The sequence below is a fragment of the Gigantopelta aegis genome, chromosome 8 (genome assembly GCF_016097555.1).
Source record: "Gigantopelta aegis isolate Gae_Host chromosome 8, Gae_host_genome, whole genome shotgun sequence".
In the NCBI taxonomy this organism is placed as follows: Eukaryota; Metazoa; Mollusca; class Gastropoda; order Neomphalida; family Peltospiridae; genus Gigantopelta; species Gigantopelta aegis.
This window is the reverse complement of record NC_054706.1, coordinates 26,722,182-26,743,106: the sequence shown is the minus strand read 5'-3', so window position 1 is coordinate 26,743,106 and position 20,925 is coordinate 26,722,182. Positions and strand designations below refer to the sequence as shown.

The window sequence follows — 20,925 nt, the reverse complement described above, 5'->3', positions numbered from 1 at the left end:
TAAATTCCATGACATATCACACCTCAAGCAAACACACTACCACTGAGCTTCATCCTCAATTAAATATACAGGACCTTTACCATCGTCCATGTATCATTAACCTTCTGACTATTTTTCAATCTGTTTCGACCCTTTCTGTCAATTTCCTCTGACTCTGTCATCTGAGCTGTCCACACCATCGCTTACCTGTCTCAACTTCCTCCACGGGTGCAGTCTCTGTGTATTTCCCTGCACCCACCTGGCATCCTCGTCCTCTGCCGCTAATAAAGCTGGTCTGATCTATGGCACTAACTAACGACCACCGGTAGTAGGGGTGCATAGTAGGTGGTTACAAGTGCCTCTTAACAATGCCAGAAGTAACTACTGAACACTCCCCGAAGTGGTCAGACTAAGCCCACAGCTAAAAGCTAATGGGGAACAGGTGTGTGGCACAGATAGCCACAAGAGACAAGCACCTGTTGCAGTTGGAGAAACAAGAACTGGGATGTGGAGATGGACAGCGAAAGAAATTGAAAGATAGGAGGAGTTGCCAGATCGAGAAGAAATGAGATGGAATTCAAAGGAGAGAAAGGAAAGGGGGCAGTGGGATCAAAAAAGAAGTAAAAAACCCCAAAACCTTCTGACTACTGAATTTGAGATACCGTGCCGATGTCACGCCAGTCAACATACCGTAACAGTATACAGTGCATTCCCCAATTCATATTTCCCAACGTTTTGCACATGGCACTCACCGGAAACGGAAATATAATACAGAAAACAGATTACTTGACAAAATCATGGCTTTTTTGTTTTGTTGTTTCAATGAAAAATACCTTGTAATTTATATTTTCAAAGTGGTTTTTGGCGAGTATTTTTGCTTGACAATAATGGTGGCACGTTGCGGTCAATTTCAGGGATCGATTGCTGATTGTGACAGCTAATTTGATAATAAATTGGATCGTTTTACCAATAACGAAAATCACAAAATATGGGATATGAATCGTAGTTCGGTTGGGCTTTTTTAAAATTCTGGTCACAAAACCACTGTTATCGGGAATAATGGACAAAAATACTGAAAAGCTGGCCACAAATGCCCATAAGTAAACACAACTTTTTCAATTATGTGCCTAATTTTAATCAATATTAACTGATCTAAAATATAAAAATTAGAAAAACCACGAAAATAATACTTACCGATTCAAATATGAACTTTATTTCATGTATTTATAAAACATTTAAGTGAATATTAGAGGCACTGATTTTCCGTGATCGCGGAATCGCGGACATACCTATCTGAAACTGAATTCCCGATTTTTTTCCAAACCACTTTAAATAGCGCATTTGATTAATTAAAATTTATTTTTCGAACTAGAAACTATGGACACCGACATCTGCCTGTGCCGCGCTACGACACTAGTACCTTTGTATGTTGCGCCAAATGTTTAATGTAGAGTATCCAGACGTTTTACCAGTCGTGTTTTCTTCGCTTATTCCCGGCGATTTAACGGGGAAAAACGAACATTGTGAGCTAAAATTGTCTGATATTTACTCAAGTGAAAGATATATTGTTATGTTATGTTTGCTTATTAATTTTTAACATTTGCGGCATTGCCATATTTCCGATCTCACAAAGGAATGCAGTAATTGCATATTGTATGCCAGGCTTTGTTCAAAAACAATTATACAAGGTAAGTGGTTTATAGTGTGATCATTTGTAATTACTTTCCCGATCATATCGTAAAGAAAACCGAAAATGTCCGAAGTCTGTGTCGTGGCGTATTCGTGTTTAAATTTAAACCAAAAATAAATACAAACTACTGACATGTTTTGCATGTGTGTGTGTGTGAGTGAAACAAAAATAGAATTTGTTTTATACTGAAACTAACAATGCATCCGCCCCCCCCCCCCCCATTTAATGGCCCAGCACATGCTCTAATAAGGAACCGGACAAAAGAATACCGTTCCGAGTACACAATTGCAATGCACCCGGGGGAAGCTGAACAAAAGAATATCGGCCTCCCCCACCCAAACCCCCAATACTTGCTGCTGGTAATAACTTGGTACTTGGTGATGCCTCGAACAGAAGCGGTCAGGCCCTTTATAAGGGCCCGATGGGCAACCTAGGGAGACACCACAGCATCGTAAAGGTCTAAAATTAACGAGCTACTCTCGATTCACTAATATCAAAACCTATATTAGCTCGGCCATTTACCTTTCGACCGACCGTTCAAAATTGCGCCAAAATTTCCTCAACAAAATTGCGGACCACTTTCTCTTTGGCATTAACGGCTCCATTCAAATTCCATAGCACCACCACCACCCCCACCCGCCTGCTACCGATTCAATCGGGCTGCTGGTGCTCCATTGCACCTGCCAGTGCAGGCGGCCCCTCCTTCCCCTACCCCCACCTTTCCTGTCATGGACTGAAGAGCCGGCCAAGGCTGGCTCTTTGCACCCACGACAGGCGTGCGCTACAACAGCTTGCTCTGAATGTGCACGTAAAACCCTATGACATGACATGACAATACTGAAACGGAAAAAAATGGAATTTGTAACATTATGAAACGGAAAAGGGAAATATCTGAAAAGGAAAATCAGTGCCTCTAGAATATATGTGAGTAAACATTATAAACTTGTACCCACTCAGAGTGATTTTTGTAAAAAATTAATCCAGTAGTCTAAAGGTTAAGAAGCAATACCATACTTAGGCCATAATAAAATAGACAGAGTTCGACAAATCCGCTAGCCCGACGCCTGTGGCTAGTGGTTTTTAAGTTCGGGCTAGTGAGAAACGCAAAACCACTAGCCCCTGCGGGCTAGTGGTTTCCCCCCTCCTCTCGTCATCGCTCGATTGTGGGTTTTGTTTTTCTTTCTTTCTTTTTCTCTCAGCTGAAATTTCGTTTAATAAATTTGATTGTGACGTTTGTCATCGAATAATATCAACAACGCAATCAGTATATAATAATAATCCACTTGAGCTAGGTCTGCAAACTGCAGTAACATGCTATCTCTACATCGTCACAGTTACAGCATGCATTGTTTACCTTTCCCTTTCAAGTTTCTGGCACAGGAAATAAAGTCTAATGACACGCGTGTTTTGATTGGTTAATCTCGCACATATGTTTTAGGCTAAGAACTTGGAAATCACCAATCGCGACGACAGGTTAATCTCAATCAAGTAAACCCCAGCCATGCTTTGAATTTCAGTGTTTGTTTTATTTACCTATTGTTTTCTAATTTAACACTTCGTTAACATGTGGTTATCGGCAATCAGGAAAACAATTTACTTTAATGGTAACCGCATATGCAATGACTCGGCTTGGCCTATTACGTGTAGCGGTTTGGATAATACGTCACAGCTGCCGATACAAGATAATACCTTTTTTGTTCATCAATTAACAACGGATTAGATGTCGCCGTTATATTCTTTTGATATCGGTCTGACACGGGATAATGCCCTGTATTTGGCATCACCGTTCCTGGCGACATAAATAGTAGGCCCTAAATATATAACCAACTACCAAATACACTGAACCATCTATTACCGTGTGTCACACTGTCGTACCCTCATTTATATTTAATTATTTTGATAGTGTATTTAGATACCAACCAAGAGTTTGCTCAATTATATTTCCCCGGGGACAATGACGATGGATCACACTTGACAAAAGACAAAACGTACGACACGACAAAAAACTGAAAGTTACAACATGATTTAAGTGTTTGTTTTATTTTACTGTTATACTCGTAAATGTGTAATGTTACAAAAATTATATAAAAATCCAGTTATAATTGATCAGGAATTTGGGCTAGTGCTTTATCTTGGTGGGCTAGTGGTTTTCACAAACCCACTAGCCCTGTGGCTAGTGACTTTTCAAAATATTTGTCATACTCTGAAATAGATCCTAGATTTTTTATTCCTGCCCACCCTGTTGGTAAACATTCTTATGCTCAATGTGTGGTATACATTAGCAGCAAGGGATCTTTTACATGAACTTTCCCACAGACAAGGCAGCACATACCATGACTGGAAAAAAAAACCCACACAATCTGTGTCAGGGATCACCCTGTACATCGTTTAAAAATTAGCAAATATGCAAAGTGGCTACAATGTTTAGTCTATGGCTAATAAAATATTCCTGAAAATAATTAATTTTAATTGTTTTCAAGGAAATACTATACCGTGCTATAAATGGCAATTGGCTAAACAAAAATACCTTTCAGTGTGAATCCACTGAGGTGTTTTAATCACATGATGCAAGCACCTCAGACATTAGGCAGGTGCCAGAACTCGATAAAAGAAATTAAATGTGGATGAGACCAACGTACCTTTGTTTCACTTCCCTTTCGCTTTGTAAATGAAGCTTCACTGTAGCACGTCATACACACCGCTGTTAATTTTGTCACATGTTCTGCAACTGGGACTAAATTTAGAATGTTCCCAAATCCCTGAAAAGAAAAACACAAGCATGATTCTGAAAGCTAAAACATCAGCCTCTGAGAATTGAAAACATGTGTGACCCATTTATCAGTTACGCAGAAATAAATCCATGTATCCCATTTCGTTTTTGCGTAACCAGGCATCGAAGTAAGCATTGTGCCTGGTAACCCATTTACAGGTTACCACAAAATATAGTCTGCAGGGTTCGTACAGAAAGTGTGAAATCAAATTCAAGAACATTCAAAAACATTTGCAGGGGGAAATAGAATTTTTTCAAGAACATTTTAGAAGTGTATGTATAATAAAAAAATTCAAACATGTCAGGTACAAGCAACAGTTTATTGAAAGAAAACAGAAATATAACGGGTGTTGTCCACAGAAACACTAGTCACACTGTGTGACTCCCAACTCCCAAGAGACGCCTCACACTCCCTTTAGTGTGGCAAGTTTACTCTCCAGTTCTTTCTGCACCACAAGCAGCTCTTCTCCCTTCTGCTTTGCAGACTGTCACATTGCATTGCTTTTAGTTACAAAGTGTAAGTCTTTATTTCGCTCAGCTGTGATGGCAAATTCATCCGCACACTTGGTGAGTTCAGTGACATCGCCTTCTAGCCGCAGACGCATGGCTTTCAGCTCGTCGATCTAGTCTACCACACACTTCCGCTTTTGGCATACCACGTCGCCAAGCCTCTTCTGACGAGCCTCCTCCAAGAAGACTGTGTATCTCGAGCAGGAGGCACAGCGTCAACAAGTCTTTGGTCATCTCAACGGCCATGACGCCACCAACTGATGTTATCCGGTCGTCATCCCGAAACTTGCAACTTCCATGTTGGCGAGGCATGATCAAAAACGTTCCAAGAAAATTCCAACATGTGCGAATTAGAAATCCAAATGGTGTCGCGTAGAAAATAAAAGGCAATTGGTCATTCGCTCTTGAACGAAGCAATAGAAAACGTTGTAGCATTAGGGAATTTAGCCTATATCAAGTGGTGCCATCTACTGAATCAAACTACCACTAAGTCACCAATTCCCAGATCTCCGCTATTTTGTTTGACACAATTCGCCGATTTTTTCATACAAACATTAGTCATGATTGTTTGACAAAATGCCAATAAATATTATTCCATCATACAAATTGTTAGTTACGTGCATGAAAATTCGTGAAAATCAGATTCAAGAACATCCAGTCAAATTCAAGAACATTCGAGGGTACTCGAACAAAAAAAAATCAAATTCAAGAACATTCAAGACTTTCGGCACCCTATGCGAACCCTGAGTCTGGTAACCTATAGGTTACCACAACAAAATGAAAGTTAGAATTGAATTCCTGTTACTACTACTTTTAACGCTGACGTTCCAAAACTGTATCGGTGCGCGCAAACATCGGTATGAAAAATGCTTAAATGCGGATTGCCGAAATTGCTTGCAATTACACAAGTGCGCCCGAACATCGGTGCAATTTCATACGAGAAAACAAAACCACTGAAGTAAATTCATCTAGTGAACGCTGCTTAAACGCGGAATGAAAATAATTGCTTGCAATTGCACAAGTGCGCACATTGATGTGAACATTGATGCAATTCCTTACGAAAAAATGAAACGTGGAAGTCCGGAATGCATTGCCTGGTTTACATTCGGAAACGAAACTACTGTTAGTTAAATTTTTTGTCGAAAATAAAACACCGTTCTCAACTTTTCTTACATGTGGTAACCCCCTAGTAACCTGAACGACCGTTCTCAACTTATTTTCATGCCTGTGTAACCATTTATATCCATGTAAATTGTGCTCAAAATTTTGCGTGAATAAATAAAACATTTCAGAGGCCTGTACATTTCATTTTATTTCAACTTATTTCCGTGCTTATATCCAATTAAGGTTCAAGCACACTGTCCTAAGCTATCTGTGCTGTCTGTCCAGGACAGTGGGTTAGTTTTGACGTCATAAACAGTTCTTCACTATAGGAGGTTAATTGTGTATAAGAATAGTTTCCATGGTGGAAGTGATATCAACAACTAACTTACGGCATCAGTGATATGTACTCACAGCAATGACACAACGCTGTCTCGTGTTCTCAACTTGCAAACTTATTTTCAACAACAGTATCGAAAATCTTTCATAAAATGATAAATATTTAAAATGGGCAATAAATAGAATACCCAACTCACTCTCAGCAATATCGTTTATCTTGCACCCGTGAATTGATGTTGTCCTTCCTGAGCCTTTGGCGAGGGAAGGACAACTTCAATTCACTTGTGCAAGATAAACGGTATTGCCTCAAAGCTCACTGAGTATTCTTCAAATCAAACCTGTTTTTGGAAGGTTCCATCCAAAGCCGCAACAATCACAACTTTGCCTTTTTCTGCCAGTTGATTGCAAAATTCAACCACATCGGGAAACTATAAAGATAGTTATAACAAACTTAATTCAGTTTCTCAAATACAATCTGAAGCAGTAAATTCTATAAAGGAAATGGCTGTTGGTCACCTGACTAGCGTATTTCACTTAAATCCTATAATTTGTAAGGTTCTTTTCAAATAAACATATATCATTACCAGAGATTGGGCAATTACTTGACAAAAGTAATCGATTTCGATTATGATTACTTTAGAATGTCACGATTACGATTACAAGATAATTGAAAGTAATCGATTACGATTGCGAATACATTGTCTAGTAATCATGATTACAATCATGATTATATTTCCACAAATCTACACAAATAATGAAATGATGTTACCACCATGAAGTTATGCACTTTATTTTACAACCATACCGATTTCATTCATTGAAAGACATAATGGATAATTTAGGATTATTTATTAAATTATTTCAAACATTTATAAACGTATGTATACTGCAGGGAGGGAGGGAATCAGTTTCCAAAACCAGATTTATTATTCTTAAAAGGTACCTATAACCATAGGTATAATTATTGTATCAATGCATAACATATATATTTTGTTATATTATTGAAATAAGCCATAATTAGTAATTGCAAACTGTCTGATTACTATTACTTGGGTTTTTTTTTTATTGTTTGTAGACCGTATACCATTTAATACCATCCACAAATTAAAATATATAATTTTTTTTTTAAATCTATAAATGAAGAAATAAAGAACTAAAGAAAAGAACAAACAAGTAAATAAATAATTAAATTGATATCTGCATACATATACATGTGCATAAGTTGCTCATTGCATTTAATTGTTGACATTCTAAAAATGACTATTATTAATGAATCGATTTGCAGTCATGCTTGCTTTGTGCCATATTATAAGGATCCAATTGTATCGGTGAAAATTACAAGTATCTTGGTCTGGGTGTGTTTATTGTGGTATCATTAGAAGTGCCGCGTTTCATAGAACATCTATTAAAATCAGCTTTCGGGAATTTTTATCAGATGTATTATTAATATTTTAAGCTATTTTAAAGGAAAATAAACCAAGGTTTATCGTGATAGACTACTTTCAACTGGGTGTTTGCTTAATTAGTTACGTTATTTGTGTTTGTGTCTGTGACAGGGTGAGGATGACTGTCCATGGAATCAAGCTTGATACGACTGGCTGGCTGCCCGTCAACAGTCATAACCACTAACAAAAGAAAAGAAAGTTTGCCACGGTACCATTGGTGGACTTTCACATCTGTGACAAAACGAGATATTGTCAAGCATTTCTTAGTTGAATTCAGACCTGTGATAACGCTGTATATACATTCAGAGGAACGCAAGTGTTTTATTATAAAAACAAATATATATATACTGTAAATCATGTAATTAATACGTCATGATATTATTGCGTCCGTACATGAGTGAACAAAAATGCGTATTTTTATTAATGCGTCGGGCAAAAGTCCACATCACATAAAAACCACAGTTGTGTTGTTATTATATTGTTTGGGCTTCATCTTTCATGTTAAAAGAAGTCAGTATAGTTGTTTTCACAGCTACTACATAACCTGAAGCTAATCGCATGGTGGGTCAACCAGAAGCCCTAATTACTTAAAGTAGTGTAATTAGTATAACTACACCTTAGTGTTAAGGGTATGCCTCGCACTTTTGTGTGGTGATTGCTTCTAATTAATCCGCCAGTAGGAATAAAAGGTAAACGGGTCGCTATTACAGGGCACAATATTTCACGCGAACGCAGACGTATTATTCTAACAAATGTTTTAGACTGATTTTATACACTTGATGCGCAGTACACGAATATACGTTAACAAATGCGATATATTGCAACAGTGACAACCTGCGACCAGTCTAAATTGAATGCCATGTATAGAGTCGAGCCAAATGGTTTGAAGAAATACGCACGGATTGTTGGTTACGGTTATATAATTTTCTACTGTTTCATTTTTAAAGGAATATATTTAGTAATAAAATTTGTTGATTATAATTTTACAAATGTTCAAAATAGTTTAAATGTATACAGTAATCCAGAAGTGTAAGAACATTTTTAAAATACTCACATCACAAAATGAGCTTTTTAAAAACAAAACATTTGGAATATCACTATATTATATAACCGCTATGATATTCCAGGAAAGTGAAAATAGAATGGCAACATCGAAATGAAAGAAAGATTCTTGAAGTATTCACAAAAAGACGTTTAACAAAAATTGTTTTTGTATTTTGTTTCATCATTATATTATAAAAGTTTTATTTTATTTAGAAGTATTATAGTAAAATCCTGCACATTTTTTTGTATTGGGAATGAGTCTAAACAAAATGCGTCAAGTTATTATTGTGTCGATGTGTTCGTCGCATTTTTCGCATTAATTACTTGCTCGCATTAATTTCATGCTCGCATTAATTTCATGATTTACAGTATATTATTCATTTTTTTACGGCAATGAATTAGGACACAAAACTAGGGCATGGTGCAGCGCCCTTTTATATATTGCTAGCTAGAACACTATATTCATTCAAGTGGTTTTATAGTAACGGAAACACGATAGATACCATTATGTTAATGGGTCTTCATCACCTGGGTAACATTCATTTAATAATCCAGACTTTATGATCCCCCGTTTCTCAAGGCAAATAGTTCTACTATGAGAGTAGTAGACAACGGGAGATCAGTTCTATTGACTGACTAGTACTGCTTCTATCTATAGGCACTGTTACTGGAGTTGATGCTAAACACATCTAAGTTTAGTAAATAATTATAAGTAATCATGAAAGTAATCGCTGATTACGATTACATTAGCAATGTAATAGATTACGATTGTGATTACATGACATTCTCAAACAATGTAATCGATTACGATTGCGATTACATGAAAACATGTAATCAATTACAATTACTGATTACGATCACCCCATCTCTAATCATTACACACCAAAACCTTATATCCAGCAGGGGTGCAAGGGTAGTCCTCCATCCAACCACTCAACTAAAAACAAAAGCAAGATTACACCCAATATTAATGTTTTGACTTTCTCTTCAGTTATTCTAGGCTCAGTAGACCAGAAACAAGAGCAATATTTTCTTAACTCACGAATTGTCCTTCATCGATCCCTATCACATCATATTGTATTGCTTTTGTTGACAGTGTGCTAAGCTCCTCCGCGGACACAGCTGGCAGGGTCTGTCTGAAATAGGAAAAGGAAAAGAAATTCAGTTACTACAGTGCTTGAAATAGGAAGTAAAATATGGCTTGTTGCAGACCTCTGAAAATTGTGTCAGCGATAGTTTCGTTAGCACATCGCTCGCATAAGTATAGCAGAGGCGGATCTGGGGGGGGGGGGGGGGGGGGGGGGGGGGGGCAGGGGCCTGGACCCCCCTCCTAAATTTTGTGATAGTTATAATTTTATTATACATGGTTATATTAATTTTCATTTTTTACGATTCCCGTCCAAACCTCCCTAAAAGTTCCCTTGGCATTCCACCTCATGTCACTGCCCCCCCCCCCCCCCACCCCCAATGGATTTTCTGGATCCGCCACTATAGTTTGTGTTACCCAATTTTCATTCACACCTTGAATTTATGACATCATTTACATGTTCATGATGGGTTACCTAAAAACAAAATGGGTTACCTGAATTTGCTTTTGTGTAAAGCATAAATAGTTTATGTAGATTTTCAATTTTCAGAGGCCTGTGTTGTTATTTGTTGTAAACAGCAGGACAAAAGAAATATTATGTTCTGCTAAGAAAAAATGGGGTCTGCTCGTAACGAGACAGCACGGGGCGAGGGGAGAGTTTGGAACAGTGTGTGAAAATCAGGATCCAAGATGTATCTTAGAGCATTATGCAGTCTACGCCAGGAAAGGTGAGTGATGATTCCCACTCCCCTCCACACTTGCCTGGAAGGTTTTAGGAGAGTAACTAACGTATTGCTTCTCACTAAAATATTTAATACATTTTATTTGACACATCAATAGATTGCTCGCCTAGCACAATTTCAGGAGAGTCATCTTCAGCTTGCCTTGATTTTACTCATGGTGAAGACTGCTATGGAATAAAAAATATAATGTTCAGATTATGAGATACAGTAAATCTGGAAATGTTAGCGAGCATAAAATGTTAGAGAATTTAGCAAGGTCATACAAGACCTTACTGTTTCATGACGCTAAATTTAAAGAGACACATGCAACAGACTGTTCCGAAGAAAAAAAATTACGCAATCGATTTGTCTGTGATTAACTGAACTAGCAACAAGGTTACATGCTATTGTTACTGCAGTTTTCTACTAAATTCAAGATGTCTGTAAGCTGCTTAACATCAAGCTTCGTCAAAAACATTATTTCAGCTGATCCTGCAACTTAAGCTGCTTTTTTTTTTAGTTTCTAACATGCTGACCTCGCTAAAGTTCTGTGTCGTTAATATGTCACTTATTTGAATTTCACTACATTTTACGATCGCTAATTAGTTTTAGCAGGTGAATTTCTATTTCATTTGCTATTTATAAAATGGACTGCTTTTCACAGACTGCTATTTTAAGTCCTTCTGTTTAAAAAAAATTTAAAATAAAAATTGTTGAAGACCTAAACAATGTTATTTCTGAATTTCCAAAGTTATGTAGTACATAATACAGACTGATTGATAAAGGTTAAATTATAATACATTATGTGTAATGTTTCAGTGATATCAAATGGAGTTTTCAGGCATTGTTCATGAAGGTATTTTATCTTTATCACCATCACATTTCAGTAATAAAATTACATCTTCTAGAAACTGCAGTTTTGTTTTCTGATAATTAAAAAACAATACTGACATATATGTCATCTTTTTAATAATTTGAAAAAAAATACTGATATATATATGTCATCTATTTGATAATTCAAAGTTTATTTTGACACAATGTTTGCCTAACAAAATTAACACCAAACAGCATATTATATTATGGATTCTTGGGACCAATTTCTATCCCCAATTTCCATGGAGGTCCAGTAACATAGCATCATAAACCAGCCCTTGAAATTTGGAAAAGTTTGCTACGGCAGTTAAGTGCTTTCGCAAATAAATTTTGCAACAGCACTACAGTGGCAATTTTAAAGAAAAGATTACTGCTGTCAAAATTATTCATTTATGATCCACTGCAGTAATAATATGCTAAAAGATGACATCTCAACTTTACTTTAATACGCTTCTATACCGGAATAATCCGATTTATATTAATTGAGGAAACATTGGGCCACACTAGATTATGATTTTTTCTGGGATCTGTAATTGGTCAGAGTTCAGAGAAAAATGCCTACAGACTTTTCACCACTCTCAGATTTGCGACGGCAATGAAATGCTGTCGCAAATCAATTTTGTGATAGCTTTTGGGACGGCATTGCCGACTGCCACCACAAATTTCAAGGACTGATAAACAAACCTCCTAACCACTGAACTACACCCTATTAACAAGTTAAAAGTTTGTTTTGTTTAACGACACCACTAGAGCACATTGATTAATTAATAATCGGCTATTGGATGTCAAAACATTTGATAATTCTGACATGTAGTCATCAAAGACAATCCGCTACATTTTTTCCATTAGCAGCAATGGATCTTTTATATTATTTCCCAGACAGGAAAGCATATACCACAGCCTTTGACCAGTTGTGGTGCACTGGTTGGAACAAGAAAAACCCAACGAGTTGAATAATTCCACAAAGATGGTTCGATCCTGCAATGCAAGCACCTCAAGCAGGCTAGCACTCAACCGACTGAGCTAAATCTCGCTCCATCCCCATTAACAGTGCACAGCACCACCCACTTATACTATATACATGTATTATTAATTAGTGATATTCCATTGATTTATTATAATCAAAAATTTATCAGGTTCACCCTACCAATGTGTTGTTCAATTATACAAATCCAGCATTCGAAATAAGCATTTGTTTGTTTGTTCTGACAAGAGAAAATCTATTCGGACAAATGAAATATACCTTGGTGCTAAATATTCAATGCAGTTTCATTTCAAGTAATCAAAAACCAGGGATGTCATTAATAGCTGGCACCCGGCGATTTTTCACCGGCTATCGAATCAATTGTCGCAGGGTATCAAACTTCCAATAAACAATGCTTGTGGACTTTTTGTTGATTAATGGCCGCCTGCTATTTTTATTTTTAATAACATCACTGAAAACCTCATCCTAGTACTTGAATAAAACAAACCATTTATTTGGACAAGTGAAAATGTTGGCGGACAAGTAGATTTCTAGATGTATTTGTCCAGTGGACTAGTAAAACATGCTGCTTATTTGTATCAGTTATATCTATAATCAATTGAATGTGAAAATGTCAACTGTAATTGTTTCTCCAATTTAGATGGTGGAATTGATGTAAATATATTGGGGCTGATGTTTGTTTGCCTGTAATACATAAAGAAAAATGAAATTAAATAGTTATTGAAGTTAAGGTTAGTCACCTGTAGGGTCTAGGTCTTTGTAAATATGACAATAGGTGCATTGTCCTTATTACTCAATTCCTTCTTATGTTCATGTAATTGTTACCGATTGCGTAATTTAAAGTTGATCAGTTGGCACCAATCGATTACAGGGGTGCAGAAATGGAAAATATTTCACTACTTCGCCGGACCAGAACGAAATAAAATTTATAAGCCTGCCATAGTATAACATATGTTTGACAAAAACATTATTAAGGACACTTGGCAGTTGCTAAGTTATCAACATCACATGGCGAATGAAATCAAGGTCCAACCATTCACTGACATTAAATCAATAAAAAAAATTAATGTTCTGGTAAAGACCAGGTTTTTCACATTTCTTTCATATATATTTACAAAATCCAAATGACATCCCGCAGGTAGTTAACAGAAAAATATATTCAAAACACACCGGCAAAATACTTTCAATGTAAAAAGCCATTTCTAGGAAGTATTTGACCGGTTCTGTTTCCGGAATGTCACAATTGCAAGTTTGGAACTACTGAAGTCATCTATTATCAATGCAGTACATGTATTATTGTGTATTTCGTCATCATTCTGAATTGTTTGTTTGAATGGTTTGGAATTCCAGCACTGACTCAATGCCAAAAAAAAATATAATAATAATAAAAATTAAAATAATGTCAGTCAGTCAGAATAAGATAGATAGCTCGTCAGACTAGTAGTTTCATTTTTTAACTTATCCGTCTGAATTTTCACTCATATGGCAAGCGGACGAGTACTTTCTGCACACCTGGATTACAACCGACGATCAACAGGGATGAAAATTAACAGTCGCCTGGTCGCCCTTTATGGCGACTCAGAATTTTACAAAGGTAGTCCGTTGGGCGACCCATCGATTTTAGGGTAATTTAATGGTAATTTGTAAAGAAACATTTTTATTTATATTGGATTTCTTTTAAAAAAAAATTTATTCGAGTTGCAGTGTTCGAGATTAAATTTTTGGGGCAGTATCCCAGTTGGATACTAACATTTAAAAATCTGGTATCCCACCTAAGAATTTAGTATTATATGGTATCCCGATGGGATACTGGGTTCTTGAAGTCTGGTATCCAAAATTAAATTCTGGTATCCCCGGGATATCGGGATACCGTTAATCTCGAACACCGAGTTGGTATGGGTTTAAAACTGAAAAACATGTTTTTATATGAATTTTAACTCTTCATTATGAAGTTACATGCCAATTTATCGGTTTCCTGTTAATGCAAACGGACTATATACAGTGAGCACACTGTTATTATTCAATAAAGAACATTCTAGTTTTTTTTATTTTGGCATGTGCATTTAAATTTCAATGTGATCATTGAAGGGCTAGTTGAATTTAAGAAGGGCCAGTAAGAGTTCTCTTCAACTGACCCTGCTGGCGACTATGGTTTTCATGTTAATTTTCAACCCAGATCAATGATGATATGCCAACCGATTCCCAACACTAATTATAACACACCTGTCATGAGTAGCTATCCCATCCTTGTCATATCTGTCATCCTTCGAGTATTTAATAATCAGACAGTTGTAGTTGGCAATTTGATATCTCTTCATCCTCCTCATTAATTCAGTCCTGAAAATTATAATACATAAAATAAAACTTTCACAGTGTCAATTTGTTGCATGTATGTTACCACTTGTGGAAAAACGAAAGAAAAAAAATTGGCATGGTACAATCATTTGTGTAAACCATAATTCTGAGTGTGTGTTGGTTATGCAACTTCAAATTGATGTGACCTCCCAATCAGTTATGTGGTGAATTCTAAAATTAAAAGTTGTAATCATCAGGATCACCAGAACTTAATGCATGCATTTAACAAAATTCCATGATTCAAAATATGAAAAACGTATGTGTAATTGTAAATTGTTATATAAAAAAAAACCACATGCAAAAAAACCCAAACCCCTACATGACATGTATCACTGCAAAATCAGCTTAAAATTCATAAACTGCAACATCATGTAGTACTTACAAGGGTTAGGTAAATTCACGGTATACACCTAATAAATATAAAACTATCAGTTACCTAGGTGAAAGTCATGTGAATCAACTGGTTACTTGAAGGGACATTCCTGAGTTTGCAGCATTGTAAGATGTTTCGGACTAATAAAATATTTCTACGATTAAACTTATATATTAAATATAGTTTCTTCTTTAGAGTATCAGTGTCTGTATATTCAATGTGTTTCTGGTCGACATAATATTTGTAAGAAGCCCAAACTGGATTTTGTCTTCAAATACTTTCGTATACATGTACGAAATTTTTTATTTTAGGAAATAAAATTAAATTTAACCTAGTACAAATATTAGAATGATCAAAAACACTTTTAATATACAGCCACTAATATTTTATGCAGAAAAATATAGTTGATATGTAACTACAATCGTTAAAAGGTCTCTGTTAGTCGTTAACATCTTAAACATTGCAGCAAACTCAGGAACACAGATATTACAGGGGACATTTTTGCCAAATCTCATCCAACTGAAGATCAGTTTACATTATTTGTACTTAGGTCATTGATTGTTCGGCTACATGAATTATATCTGCCTAACATGAGAATAATCTAACCATAATACATTTACTACAGTTTGTACCGGGACAGAATCACAAACTCCATACCTCCACAAAATACCCAATGGGAAAATTGATATATACTGATGGAAAGAAATAAAGGATCACACAGATAGCAACAAGAAATAATGACTGCATCAAAAATCAATTCATATTGTCAGAAAGTTGACTGGGAACATATAGGCAGCTCATTCTGATTCAACACTACAGACATTCAATCCCACATTACAATTTAGTATGAAATACAGACATTACTACGCCAGTAGTGAATTAAATTTTGTCTACAATTTGATGTGTTCCCTTATTTCATTCCATCAGTATATCTTAAAATGTCACTGCCACATCTAAAAGTATAAAAATAACAGGTATACATGTACTCACGTCTTTCCTGAAAACATCGGCCCAAAAATAACCTAAAAAGCAAAAGGTATGTACAATTGGTTTTTTAAATTGTAATTTGGATACAAATGCTAGAAATTAAAAAGCAACTCTAAAAAATTAAGAACTGTAGTATAACCTGTTTCTACAGCAATGCAGAAAACAAACATCCATGGATAAAAGCTCATGATTTGCTTTCAGTCATGTTTATTTGCTACAAAAGTCACTTTTTAAAAATTGCCATAGGCAGGGTCAAAACTGCTGTCAGGTCATTTCACCCATAGCAATTAAAAAGAAAAAAATTGCTATTGGAAACAAATTGTTAGGTTAGGAGCACTGGGACTTACAGTTTGTAAGAAAAGGATCTAAATGGGAAACTTTAAAACACAAGTTGACACTAGCTGCCACTGGTGCAAAAACAATACCTATATATCTCACCTTCAAAACCTGCTTGTGAAACTGATTATGAGAAAGCATATTGTGTATTTTGAGGTGCCTGTCAATCACAAGCCTTGTATATCATACTTAAATTGTAGTATTAAATTTATAAAATTATACTTTAATGGAAACAAATAAGTGGGAGGAGGTGATGGTGTGTGTGTGTGTGTATGTGTGTCAGTGAGTGGGGTCCTCTCTGGGTTTGGAATAATTTTCCTTTTAATCCCAATTAAAAGATGACAAAACAAAACTAACAAATGGTAAAAACAGGTACATGCTACAGGTAATTTGCATTTTTATTTTACTCAACACACAATCAGTATTGGTAGCCCTTGGCTGTATTGGAACATTTTTAGAAACCCTGGGGCTGCTGTAGCAGTAGACTGTTTGACCGGGGCTAGCTCTGGCAGTCGCCAAATTCGTATTTTGAAAGCAGTTGGCAAATATTATTTTAATTTGGCAAAATAATTTTAGGTAATAATAGACTTTAGAAAATAACTATTGATTTCTGCAACTTTTGAAGTTTAATAGACAATTTGGCGAAATATTTCTCTCGCCCAGAGCTAGCCCTGTTATCTCTCTTGGATACCCAAGATATTCTGCTTATTTTATTCACGAGCCATTCCATGGTATTTGGTCCATGGGTATGGAAATTTCAAAATGATCTGTTAAACTAAGTTTTTATTATAGCTTAAAGTTAACACCCTTAAACACATACAAATCGGTTTTAATGACGGTGAACTTTAAATTGATGTACCTTTCTTTTTTTCAAGTTCCACGATCATACAGTTATCTTTTGCCTGTTCTATTATTTAATATATTAACTCTGAGGTGTAGGCCTCCTAGAACCGAAAAAGTGCGTTTACCCATTTACAGGTGCAAAATGTAATTAGGTATATTATTTCCATTTTGTCGTGTAACCTGGGCCGACTCAATTCAATTTCAGTTCAGTTTATTCATAAATACAGGGCTGCAGAAAGTACTCGCCCGCTCACCAAATGTGAGTAAAACATCTCACGGACAATTTAAAAAATGCAACTACCAGTCCGACGGTCTCTCTATTTTTTTTTTGATACGTGATGTTGATCATTTACCAAGTCTTATTAATAATGTGTTGTCAATATATCTATATGTTACATTTGAAGTGAACACAGTGTATATTATAATATTGTTAATAATATATTGTTCTATAGATTGGCGGACTAGTAAAAATTCTGGTGGGCTAGTATTTAGTTGGTTCTGGTCCGGCGGGTTATACTTTTATTTGCCTTTTCTGCACCCCTCAAATACATGAACAGTATAAATGAGTTGTGCCATGTATTGTGGTCTATTAATACATGAACAAGCTAAATAATATGACAATGATAAAAATCTATTTTTGTTATTTTAAACAGGATTATATACTATTCAAAAAATAATAATATAAAAAATAAATAAAAGGAGCAGCCAGTCTGAGAATAAAAAACGTATGCTAGCTAGACTGGTTTATGCGTTTCATGTTTAAAAGCCAATTAGCCACATCGGGAACGAATTAGATAGTTTGCGAAATGCAAGCTGGCTTAACTTGGGGCTGTCCTGTCCATGTAAATGATGTCCTAATATTTTGGTACAAATGAAAATTATTAGATGTAAAGCAGGGCTAGCTCTGGCAGTTGCCAAATTCGACAATTCTAAAAACAGTTGGCAAATTTTATTTTTAGTTGGCGAAATAATTTTATTTTTAAATTTGTTTTAAAAATAACTGGTTTTCTGCCATTTTTTAAGTTTACTGGGTAATAGATCATTTGGTGAAACTTTGTGTTCAACCAGAGCTAGCCCTGTAGGGGTTAGGTAAAATAAGATTTGCATTTTTAGACGGAATAGTGTTTTTTGAAATTCACTATTCCTTTGGGATATAGTGGTAAAAAATTTAAATTTCAACCCCTGAATCAGATAAGATAAGATAAGATAAAAGATAAAATTTATTGCATTTAAACATTCCACATGGGAACAGAGTGCACAAAATAACATTAGAAAGTTGCAATATCAACAAACAATGACTATATTTTTACATACATATATACACATACATGTATGTCACTACTACAGTCTATTCATTATATTGGAAAACCAACTTGCAAATAACACCTATGTTGGCTGGGTCCTGATTTTTCATAATAAAAATAAACTGCTCTTTGGGTGTCATATTTAAAAATGAAGGGTTGTAGTTGGAGATAAAATGAAATAACTTTGACCGCTGATACTTATATTTCTTACATTGTACAATGTGATGAAATTCTTCTTCAGTGATATTGCATTCATCACTGATAACGCTGGTCAAGAGGAGTATATGGTTTTGTATGCCTGCCAGTTCCAATTTTCAAGTTATGGTCACTAAGACGGAGTTTAGAGAAATGTTTTCTATGATCTGGGTTTAAACAGTGAATTAAATATGGTTCTAAGTATATTTCTTGTTTGAGAGTTTCATATGTTCTCATTTTATTGCCAGTGCTATTTGTCTTTTTTATAATATTTAGACTTTTTTGGAAATGTTTTTGATAAAAATTCTTTAATAACTTTATTAGATAGTTTGGGCTGTTAATAATACTTCTGTTTAGACCTAAGTGGTCGATAAATGAATGTAATTTGTGAAGCCAACCAATATTCTTTCTTTCTAAAGCCATGCTTTCTTTAAAAGCATGCTGCAGTAGAATATTTTTAGTTTTTTGCATATATGAGAGTGGAAGTTCACCATTCGTTTTACAACATTCATTAAAATAAGATATAAGCCAAGTTCAGCTCTTGAACTCCAATTGTGGGAATTCTTGGTAATTTGTAGTGTATGTTTACAGAATTTTAAAAGCAGTTTTTCAGGCAGAAATGTGTCTATGTTTTTTAAAGATATATAATTTGCACCCCATACTTCACTACCATATAGGGCAACAGGTTCAACCAGAGTGCTAAACAATTTACAAGAGATATCGGTTGACAGATTGTAGTTTAACAGATTTTTCTGAAGGTAGTAGAGACAGCCTAATCCATTCTTTAAAATTCCCATTTTGAATAACATCTATTCCCAAATAGGTATATTTGTTTGTAATCGGTACAGGGTTGCCAGATAGATACCATTTAATCTTATTTGTTTTGCTGTTTCCTCCAAAAATAACAATCTTTGTCTTACTTATATTAGTGTTGAGATCATTATCTTTGCAATATTTGGAGAGTTGCCCAAGGAGATTTTGTAAGCCATCTGGATCTTCTGATAACAGAAGTAAGTCATCTGCAAAAAACATGTGGCTAAATGACATTTTGTCAAGTGATACCTTACCTTCAATATCTGCTACATATGTTTCAAAGTCATTAATGAACATATTGAAAAGGGTTGGTGATAGGATGCACCCCTGCCGTAATCCAATGTTTGAATGAAATGGCATTGAACAGCCTTTATTAGTTTGAACACTATAAGTTACATTTGAGTAAAGGGACTTGATTATGTTTAATATATTGCCCGTAATTCCCATTAATGCAATTTTGTTGAATAGTTTGTGTCTATTAACAGAATCAAATGCCAGTTTGAAATCAACAAAACAGCCATAGACTTTTTTCTTTTTACTTCGGTATTTATCAATGAGTGTTTTTAGAGTAAATATATGGTCTGTAGTCCTAAAGCCTTCCTGAAATCCAGCTTGGCACTTTCGTTTATCAATAATCTTACAAAACAGCTTTCCAATACAACTACTGAGGGCGATTCCTCTATAATTACTTGGGTCAGTTTGGCTTCCCTTCTTATGCTTATGCAATGGAACAATAATTGAGTGAGCCCATTTTGGTGGGAAATATCCAACTACTAAAATATCATTAAATAATTTAATTATATGATCAATTATTATTGGAAAAAGACATTTGATAAATTCATTACTTATATTATCATCTCCTTGGGCTTTTCCCGATTTTATTTCCTTTATTGCAGAAAAGATTTCATTAGCACAGACTGGAATATTAATTGATTGATTATGTTTAAGATTATCATTAGAGTGATATCCATCATTGGTTGGATTAGTTATAATTGATGGCTTGTATAAGGTGTCTTGGAAATGCTTCACTAAATTTTCTGAGTCTGGTAATGTTTTATTTTTATCATTCCCTTTAATATTATTTATTGTTTGCCATAGCAATTTTGAATCGGTTGCTGGTACATCCCTAAGTTTTGAAACTAACTTATCTTTATGGGCTCTCTTTTTTCTTCTA

The 20,925-nt window shown here is 35.3% G+C and overlaps 1 protein-coding gene across 3 annotated transcripts in view; it reads right to left on the bottom strand.

The window, feature by feature from the left end:
- The window catches only part of LOC121378750 (thymidine kinase, cytosolic-like), a 35,828-nt gene that overhangs the window by 9,569 nt on the left and 5,334 nt on the right, over positions 1-20,925 (bottom strand). For 2 of the 3 annotated variants that reach the window (XM_041507044.1, XM_041507042.1), the window contains exons 2-6: positions 16,264-16,295; positions 14,769-14,882; positions 9,921-10,014; positions 6,728-6,817; positions 4,309-4,428 (exon numbers count right to left, since the gene is read on the bottom strand). In XM_041507044.1, coding sequence (XP_041362978.1) covers positions 4,309-4,428; positions 6,728-6,817; positions 9,921-10,014; positions 14,769-14,882; positions 16,264-16,295 — 450 coding nt within the window. Of the gene's footprint in view, positions 1-4,308; positions 4,429-6,727; positions 6,818-9,920; positions 10,015-14,768; positions 14,883-16,263; positions 16,296-19,858; positions 20,367-20,925 lie in introns of those variants that run through there. The other variant, XM_041507045.1, reaches the window with a different exon arrangement.